Source organism: Myotis brandtii, unplaced genomic scaffold, assembly GCF_000412655.1.
Source record: "Myotis brandtii unplaced genomic scaffold, ASM41265v1 scaffold802, whole genome shotgun sequence".
Taxonomy (NCBI): Eukaryota; Metazoa; Chordata; class Mammalia; order Chiroptera; family Vespertilionidae; genus Myotis; species Myotis brandtii.
Window position 1 is genome coordinate 1630767 of NW_005371230.1, and position 9979 is coordinate 1640745.

The window sequence follows — 9979 nt, forward strand, 5'->3', positions numbered from 1 at the left end:
ATGCCGTAGCGCACGTGCAGCGCCAGCGCGCCGAACTGCATCTCCACGTCGGCGAACCTGCGCGTCCTGCCGTTGACCACGGTGGTGGACTGCGACACGGTCACGTTGATGCCGTTCTCCAGGGCCTTGCGGCCGCTGGTCAGCCGCAGCGTGCCCAGGTCGCTCTCGGGCGTGCTGGTCTTGATGAAGTAGTGCGTGTCCTTGCCCTCGATGGTGAAGTGCAGGTTCTCCAGGTAGAAGGCGTTGTTGAGCACGGCCGCCACCTTGATGCAGTCCTCGTTGGCGATGTTGAGCACGTTGGTCTGCACGCGGCCCTGGCTGACGGCCAGCATGACGCCCTTGCCGATCAGCGACTTGACGGTGGCGAACCACAGCCACGACGGCGCGCCGCCGCCCTTGCGCCGGCTCACCTGGACCTCTGCCATCTTCCCCAGGGACAGGAAGGCCTTGGCCTGCCGCGCCACTTGTTGCTGGACTCCAAAAATGGGCTGTAAAGGGACACAGAAGGGAGACGGGTTAGAGAACAGCTGTGGCTCTGGGTTGGCGGAGCCAGCTGCCTGGCGGCGCGCCCACTCCCCACAGGAAGGGGAAGGGATCTGGAGAGAGCTCCATGGCATTTATTGAAACCTCCGTGGGTTCTTTCGAGATGAAAAGGCTTAAAAAAACCCCTGCGTGGAGGAATGCACGCAAGATGCACACCCCTCAAGCTGATCCAAATGTGTTTGGAAAGGCAGGAAGAGCTAACGCCATCGCGTATTCAGAGCTTTTTAGTTTCTAACGTGGGCAAAATGTTCATGTGTTAGCTTTTCTCTTTCAATTTCTAGATGCCCGTTTCCTGCGTCCCTCCCATTTGGGGCACCCAGCTTAGCAGGTCCGTCATCCCAGCAGCTTTGTCCCCGGGAGGCTGAGGAGCAAGCAGCAAACACAGGATGTGCAAGGCTGGGGTGTTCAGGGCGGCTCACTGCGTCCCAGTTCACATGCTTTAACCTGTAGACTCTGTACCCTCTCCCAGCGAACACGATTTCAATAGAATGTCATCAGTGAAACTGCAGAACTGAACGTACAAGGATGAGTGCGCTGTGGGACAGCTGGGGATGAGGATTTATTACTCTGGGAAAACATTTATTTTTTGGAGACTTAGGGACAGGGCACACGCTACACTGGCAAACGACTTATTTTATTTTTTAAAAAAATATATTTTGATTTTTTTACAGAAAGGAAGGGAGAGGGATAGAGAGAAACATAGATCAGCTGCCTCCTGCACACCCCCTACTGGGGATGTGCCTGCAAACCAAGGTACATGCCCTTGACCGGAATCGAACCTGGGACCCTTCAGTCCGCAGGCCGACGCTCTACCCACTGAGCCAAACCAGTCAGGGCCTGGCAAATGATATAAACCAGAGGGCATCTTAACTCAGCCATTTCTTGTACTACCAGATGTCTGTCTGGCCAGTGTTCCCCAAATGGAAACATCTGTTTTATTTGCAGCCGTGAAAGAAACATTTGTTCTCCCCGCACTTGGGGCGGCCTCCACGTCTTTGCCGGAGATTCCCTAAGCTGTCCTTATGGTGCGTGTCTCTTGACAGAGAACCCGAACCGTATTTAAAAGGCTGCCTTGGAAAAGAAGTTGGCAATTCCATTTGTACCGTCAGACGTAAGTGTTTTCAGACATGCTGGGGAGTCGCACACAATTAGGACACGCTTGTTTAATGCACCAGGAAACTGCAGTATGTCTGCATGGCACCGTGGTCAGCGTGGATGCATTTGCAAATAGAAATGTTAAAATGGCCCCCGGCCCTGGACACCGATGGGTTTTTGCTTTTTTAAATGTGAAGATGACACCTGAAAAAGGGAATTGCTTTTATGTTATGAAACTTGTACCGGGAAACAGAGGTATTGACGCTGTATGTGTGTGTGTGTTTTAGCCACAGTTGCCTTTCCTCTTTGTAGTCATTGAAATTATAGGAAATTGCTCGAGGGGCGGAGGGATGAGTCTTTCTAAGAATCTGCACTCCCGTTTAATTGTTACGAGGTAGCCCAATTTCTTGATCTTTACTTATTCTTGCTTTAAGCTAGAATTCTGTTGCTTTGTTGTGCATTCCTTTCTGATCTTTGAATGGTGGGAATTGAAAGTAGCATTTTCTGAAATGGCAGCTTTGACTTTGCCATTTTCCATTCTCCCCACCCCCCCCCTTTTATTTCTCAGAACAGTTACAGGCCTCCTGATCTGTTATTGCCAGGAAAATCCCATAAACACCGAGTTGTAGGGGGAGCCTTGCGTTTTCTTTTTTATTTTTAATCGTCTCCCATGAAACACAGTTGCTATTTTTTAAAAGGTGACCTTTGTGGCATTGTTTGTGGGCTGCTAATTTGGAATAGGGATCGCCTGCCCTCCTGTTTACTGTGTCTTTGCCTTAAGGTCCCAAGGGCCATAAATGTGCTTTCATGGGCTTCTCTGGAGAAACCCTGCAGTTTATTACCTTTTGCTAATGTCTTTCTGCGTTTTTATTAGCATCACTAAAAACAGATTTAAGCCCGTTTCATGGGCCCCTAGTTTACTGAGCAGAAATGTTATTTTTTTTCTTCCCTCAACGAGTCAAAAAATTAAAAACTGATTTTGGTACAGGTTTCACCAGCACAGTTTGACTGAATACGGGTACACAGGACACGCGTAAGCCATTTATCACCCTTCCCTAGTTTCGCCTTTCGGTTCTTACCGGGACATCGTCCCACTGCTGACTCTTCACCAGTTCGTAGGAAGGCTCCGTCAGGTCAAACTTGGGGACGGGGAACCCAGGGATCGCGTTGTGCAGGTGGAAGCCAAAGGTCACCAGCCAGCTGTTAACATCTGGGAGGAGGACGTTGCAAAGGACAGGGGTTAGGGTTTATGCTGTGCTTTCAGAACTTTAAACTCTTACCTGAGAGAAAGGCCCGGATTCACAAAGAACAACCAGGGAAAGAGCACACGTGTACCGTGACCCCACAATTCAAAACCAGCTCCCCACTTTCGGACGCAAAGACAATCACCCCAGCAGGGGCCGTAGGAAACGTGGAGTCACAGACACGCACTGGGACAGACGGAATACGCGGCCCCGTGCGCCGGCTGCCGCCTGTGTTGGTAATCGGGCCGAAACCAGGCAGGAACAGGGCGCAGCAGCGGGGAGAGCCAGGGTTGTTGGAAACGAATGGAATGTGTAGTGTGGTCAGCAAAGGCTGGTCTTAAAGACAAGCTGTGTGTCACTGTCTTTCAAAAGGCATGGCCCACGGATATGCAGCTGCCCGCAACCCATTTTCTAGGAATAAAAGCCCTAGGCTGAGAGAGTGGAAAACAACAGTAGATGCTTAATCAGAGACGAATGCGGAAAGCTGGCCCGGGGCGCACACTGCTGCTCACCCTCAGCTAGGCCTTCAGAGGCGCGCTCTGCACCGTGGAAACACACTTTTTGGGGAGAAAACCTGGAAACCTTTCAGATGGTCTTTTAAAATATTTGCCTGTGACTCCGAAAGCCAGTAAGCTCCAAAGAAGGCTTCTCTTCTCTTGGGAGGTTATGCTCTTGCAGAAGTGCTCAACGGGCGTGCGGCTCTGGGACTCTGCTTGGGTGGCGATGATTCTATATGTTAAGCTGGGAAGTGGGAAATTGCATTTCACCTAACAGAGTGTATGCCAGCCCATCTCTCTTTTGATGTTTTTAAGAAAATGCTGCTGTGGCATTCCCTGCAGTCCACATTGCTAGGAGCGGAGGAAATCGGGAGTGTGGCGTCCCCGCCTTCCAGTCAGCCCCTGTCAGCACCTCACAAAGAGCCCGGGGTTAACTGCCCGTCACCATGATGGAGTCGCTTGCTTCCTATCTCCTTCTCTAGGGCACCAACTCTCACCCCATTGTCAGGCCGGCCGGCTCCTTGTCCAGGTATCATATGGCTCTAAAGTCAGCGGTATTCTCCCTCTTTTAAATGGGGGTTGGGGTGGTGGGAGAGATAAACCCAAGTTCACCATGTAGGACAGAAAGTGGTATCAATCTTTCTATCTATCATCTATCTTGTATTTAGAGAAAATCCCTTCTCATGATTGGTGGAGTACTGGAGGTAAGGACTCTCCTACTTACAACCAATGTCTGTGTAACAGTGAGAGCCAGAGGGTCTTCAGTGTTGAAAAGCACTGCCAACATAATGGGACATGGCTGTGGAGGTAGACTGAAGAGCCCTGAAGGAGGCACCACGAGGGCGTGGCTGAATTAGGACACAGAGTGAAGGGGCTTTCAGCGGGTCCACATGGCAGAGAGCTAGGGACAGCGTTAGGAATGCGGGGAAAGCAGGAGGCAGATGGAGAGTGAACAGGGGGCAGCGTTTGGAGAGCCGTCCTGAGAACTGAGAAAACGGACATCTCAGTACACTGGAAATGCTGAGCAAGAAAACGACAGGCTGAAGGAGCATCTATCTAACACAAGCAAAGGCAACACAGAAAACCCCCAAACGAAACCACAAAGCAGGGAACCTTAACTGTGGAGTGCAGCTCAGGAGTGAACGCTGGAGGCAGAAGGATTCAGGGTCCTTGGAGTGGAGGAGGAGTGAAGAAGTCAGCTATTTAAGGGAACTGGGCGTGCTTGCTGGGTCCCTGTCTCTGTTACCTGGTGGCAGAAGTGGGATCTGATGCTTTCAATTGCATCACGCACTAACCTTGGGAAGATCTTAAATCTATGCCCTGAAGATCAGTGTATCTATTAGTAGTCCCAGGACTGTACCACATGGTAATGAAGGTGGTAGTATAAGGGGACAGAAGCGAGGACAGACACAGTGTCCCCTGGCTAAGCAACTGATGGGAGAAACGGTTCCTCTGTTGTCCTGAGGTGATGGTGGTGGACATTTAGTCCAACTCCTCCCAGGGATGGGATGCTGAGCCACACTGTGCTGTATTTCACACCCATCCTTTCCACTAGAATTGACACGACTTGTCTACAAAGCCACACAGCTGGTAGGAGAGGGGGAGGGACTGGAACCCCGAGTTCCATGGTGCCTGCATCTCCAGGTCACTTCCCTTCAGTGACTGGATTCCATGTCATTTCAGAAAATCGTGGCCTTGGGCACTGGCAGGCAGAACAGAAGTAACAAACTATGTCTCGGTTTCCCTTTTTGGTTTCTCTATGGTTCCACAGAGAAATAAATACATTTAAGAGGTGAGGCATTTGATTTTGCATGAGTAAAGTATAAAGTTAAAAAGAAAGCAACTCCAATTATTTTATGCATTAACCCAAGGATTAAAGTAATTCCGTACCCGGCAAGGAAGTAAGATGTTGCTCACCTGTGATGTAGTCTTTCACGTCATGGATTTTGCTTGCAGGATTGTTATTCCTGAACATGTACAGGTTGAAAGGAGCCGGGTCCCTCCCGATTCTCCTCCAGATTTCTATGTCAGGCGTCGTCCACCGTCCTGCCAAAATGTCGTAATCCCTTTCTCCGAAGTGGATCAGTTTTGTGAGTGGGTCATACAGGCCACCGTGAAACCCAATGACCAGCTGGAAGTCAATATTCCCTTCAGTGACTGGATTCCATGTCATTTCAGAAAAATCGTGGCCTTGGGCACTGGCAGGCAGAACAGAAGTAACAAACTATGTCTCGGTTTCCCTTTTTGGTTTCTCTATGGTTCCACAGAGAAATAAATGCATTTAAGAGGCGAGGCATTTGATTTTGCATGAGTAAAGTATAAAGTTAAAAAGAAAGCAACTCCAATTATTTTATGCATTAACCCAAGGATTAAAGTAATTCCGTACCCGGCAAGGAAGTAAGATGCTGCTCACCTGTGATGTAGTCTTTCACGTCATGGATTTTGCTTGCAGGATTGTTATTCCTGAACATGTACAGGTTGAAAGGAGCCGGGTCCCTCCCGATTCTCCTCCAGATTTCTATGTCAGGCGTCGTCCACCGTCCTGCCAAAATGTCGTAATCCCTTTCTCCGAAGTGGATCAGTTTTGTGAGTGGGTCATACAGGCCACCGTGAAACCCAATGACCAGCTGGAAGTCAATATTGGAGTCGAAGTAGATTTCGCCGTAGGCGGTGTACTGGATCTGCTTGAGCATGAGCCCGTTGCTACTGAAAACAGCCAGCGGCGTCCCGGTGTTGTCCGAGGCGATGTAGAACTCATCCCCGCTGCTGATTTCCATGGCAAACAGATGTCCCTGGAGATCGTAATAGAGGGAGGTGATCTCTGAGCTCGAGTGGTTGTAGACGTGCGTGATCCTCGTGGGGTAGATGAGGTCGGCGTAGAAAAACTGCAGGTGCTGCCCCAGGCTGGTTTTGCTGGAAACGCGCCTTCCCAGGCCGTCGTACCGATAGATGACGGTCCAGCCGCTGCCTTTGCTGTAAACCCGCGTGAGGAGCCCCTTGGAGCTGTACTCGAAGATCTCCGTGCCTCTCTGCCGCAGGAAGCCGTCTTCATCCAGCCGGTACTGGACGTCCCCCAGGCGGGTGATCCTGTCTCGCAGGTCGTAGCGGAGCGGGGTCAAGCGCGCGCTGTTGCTGGGGTTCAGCAGGTGGAGGTTCCCGTTCAGGTCGTAGTTGTAGCGCCACATGATCTTCTCGTTGAGATACACGGTCTGCAGCTGGCCGTCCACGTCGTACTCGTAGGCGTACTTGGTGGTGTTGGCGAAGGGCCCGATTTTGATCTCTCTCTTGGTGACCCGGCCCATGTTGTCGTACTGGATGGTGATCCAGTACATGAGGGACCGGAAGATCTCGTACTGAATCTCCTTGATGCGGCCGTGGGCGTCGAAGTGCTTCGTGTACGTCATCACGGCCGTGGAGATGATCTGGTTGATGTCGTAGTAGATGACGCCGAACTTCCCAAACTGCTCGACTTTGCCGGAAATGTCATCGAACTGGTAGAGGTCGATGGGCAGCGGCGTCTCGTTGATGACCCCCTGCATGCTGGTCACGCGGAAGCTGTTGTCGTAGCTGTAGTCGAAGCGCGCGTTGACCATCCCGTCCTCGCTGAAGCGGAAGATCTGCCTGTCGATCAGGGGGCCGATCTGCCGGTACCGGATGGTGCAGATGAAGCCGTCGCTCTGCAGGTTCACCGTCTTCAGGACGCCCGCCGCCTCGTCGTAGGTGAAGCTGACCCGCGTGCTGTCGTACAGGATCTCTGAGAGCCGGGTCTGCCTGCGGTACTTGAACAGGACCCGCCGGCTGGTGCCCAGGAAGGCCGTCTGCAGCAGCAGCCCCTCCTCGTTGTAGTCGGTGATGACCGAGGCGTTGCTCTCCGGCGGGTTGTAGATGTTGCGGTAGTAGCCGATGGAGCGGATGGTCTGCATGGTGTGGCGCGCCACGCTGGGCATGGTGATGGCCGACAGCCGGTCCCACAGGTCGTATTCGAAGATGTACTGGCGCTGGCTGTGCAGCAGGAGCACCATGGACTGCAACGAGAGGACACACCGTTACCCGGCGCTGTGAACGGGGAAGCAGAAGCAAGGCTTAGCGACCACGGACACGCAGAAACATGCCACCCGGGAAATTGATTTTTTTTAAAGTATATTTTTATTGATTTCAGAGAGGAAGGGAGAGAGATGAAAACATCAGTGATAAGAGGGAATCACCAATCAGCTGCCTTCTGTACGCTCCCCACTGGGGATCGAGCCCACAACCCGGGCATGTGTCCTGACCGGGAATCGAACCATGACCTCCTGGTTCATAGGTCGACATTCAACCATTGAGCCACGCCGGCCGGGCTGATTTTCATTTTAATTGAGTTACCCTTGACCTTGTACATTGCTAAGGATTCCCTGCCTACTTTGCTTGGGTGCTTAATCGTGAGGGGGCGGGGGGTTCTGCAATCAGCGGCTCAAGATTCATAGTGTGCCACGTGTCAGGATGCACGCTTCCTCCCAAGGCACGCCCACCGAGCGGCAGGCTGTCGATGGGCCTGGGTAAATCGGAATGCAGGCCTGGGCCCAGCTGCCTCGGAGACACCATTTGCAGGTGCAAACAGCATCTGGGAAAGGCAGTGCTGTCCACCATGAGCAGTTAATTCAGGAGGGCGGCTCCCCCCTCATTTGACTGAAGAGCCACTCAAATCATGTTTCAATTTCCAGTGGGTGTGGGGGCGGAGCAACACCTTCAGAATATCGTTTTATGAAGAAGAGAGGTAAAATGAGCCCCAAATGGATAATGCGTCCGTAAAGCATCGATGTCAGCAAACATTGCTAACGTAAGCACAGGCATGTGTCCTGACCGGGAATCGAACCATGACCTCCTGGTTCATAGGTCGACATTCAACCATTGAGCCACGCCGGCCGGGCTGATTTTCATTTTAATTGAGTTACCCTTGACCTTGTACATTGCTAAGGATTCCCTGCCTACTTTGCTTGGGTGCTTAATCGTGAGGGGGCGGGGGGTTCTGCAATCAGCGGCTCAAGATTCATAGTGTGCCACGTGTCAGGATGCACGCTTCCTCCCAAGGCACGCCCACCGAGCGGCAGGCTGTCGATGGGCCTGGGTAAATCGGAATGCAGGCCTGGGGCCAGCTGCCTCGGAGACACCATTTGCAGGTGCAAACAGCATCTGGGAAAGGCAGTGCTGTCCACCATGAGCAGTTAATTCAGGAGGGCGGCTCCCCCCTCATTTGACTGAAGAGCCACTCAAATCATGTTTCAATTTCCAGTGGGTGTGGGGGCGGAGCAACACCTTCAGAATATCGTTTTATGAAGAAGAGAGGTAAAATGAGCCCCAAATGGATAATGTGTCCGTAAAGCATCGGTGTCAGCAAACATTGCTAACGTAAGCACATGGCGAGTGAGCACTACCAACTCACTTCACAGACACACGGACCCGGATGTGGGTTTTGCTCGTTTGTCTGCAGACTCTTGCGTGGCATCTGTAGCCGCAATGCCATCTACACGCTGCAGTCGCCCCTGAGCGCGCCAATCTCTCCCGGACCTCAGGGGCCATGAAAGGTTTCTGGGCTACACACTGCTTCAGTGTTAAATTACGAAGTGAGTAAATGTATCCCTAAACATTAGCTTTGCTTATTTAGCAGGTAACCGCAGGAAGACAAAAGGCACGCATCTGCTGGGCCAGAGGCGTTGGCTGGATAAGTGATGGGTGATCGTCACACCGCAGGGCGGCTTTTCCCCCAGGAAGCCTCCTTGCACCCGTGAGACCAGCGGCAAGGTTGCGGAGCCGGAGGTGCCGAGGGGTTAGCACTGAGATGAACAATCCCTGCCCACCACCTCCAGAAGCAGCCCGTCTCTGTGACCAGCCTCTGTAGCACCTCCATGGGCAGGTCTGGGGGTCCTTAGTCCACAGGCTGAGCCGTCCATGTTGCGAGCGTGGTTCCGATGGTTTGCATTCCTCAGGGCGCTCGGACTGTTGCGCCGGAATCAGTGCGTAGTTTTACGGTCCCTCAGAATCACCTCGGACGGCAGGTGGCGGAATGTTACTTGTTTTGCTCTGATGAAGGCTTGGCTGAGTGTGCCTGTCCTGGCAGGAAATGGAGCCGGTCTGGGCGGACGTGAGGGACTTTGGAGAGATGATGAGCAAGTCCCGGCTGGCTTCCTGACGCCCGCGGATGCGTCACGGTGACCTCGGTGACGCTGCTGTCATGGTCAGTGACGTGCTCCCAGGCTGCCCGTCCGCGTTCCCGTTACCTCGGGATCACTCTCATCAGGGTTGGGGTTTGGGCACTCGTGTCTGATGGGAAGGGTGTTCCAGGATGAAGCCATGTTCCCCAGGGAGACGTGTCCCAGGCGGGTGGGCGGGGGGTGAAATGCTTTCCAGGGTCAGGATTTGTTCCCGGCAGGCAGGTGTGTGGAGGCTTACTCTGTAGTTCCTCAACAGCCAACCAATAGCGTGACTGCGTGCAGGGGGGCGGCTGGTGTGGAGGGAAGCCCTCATCTCAGGGCGCATGTGGGTAGGTTTGCCAGAGGTGAGGTTGGCAGGCAGGGCCCTCGCTGGGGTGTCCAGGGTTGGGGTGGCTGCAGGGCAGGGGTGGGG

The 9979-nt window shown here is 52.8% G+C and overlaps 1 protein-coding gene across 1 annotated transcript in view; it reads right to left on the minus strand.

Moving 5' to 3' along the window:
- Positions 1–9979, minus strand: part of TENM3 (teneurin transmembrane protein 3) — a 600673-nt gene that overhangs the window by 2986 nt on the left and 587708 nt on the right. The window contains exons 29-31 of the mRNA XM_014531397.1: positions 5793–7404; positions 2718–2848; positions 5–488 (exon numbers count right to left, since the gene is read on the minus strand). Coding sequence (XP_014386883.1) covers positions 5–488; positions 2718–2848; positions 5793–7404 — 2227 coding nt within the window. The remainder of the gene's footprint in view (positions 1–4; positions 489–2717; positions 2849–5792; positions 7405–9979) is intronic.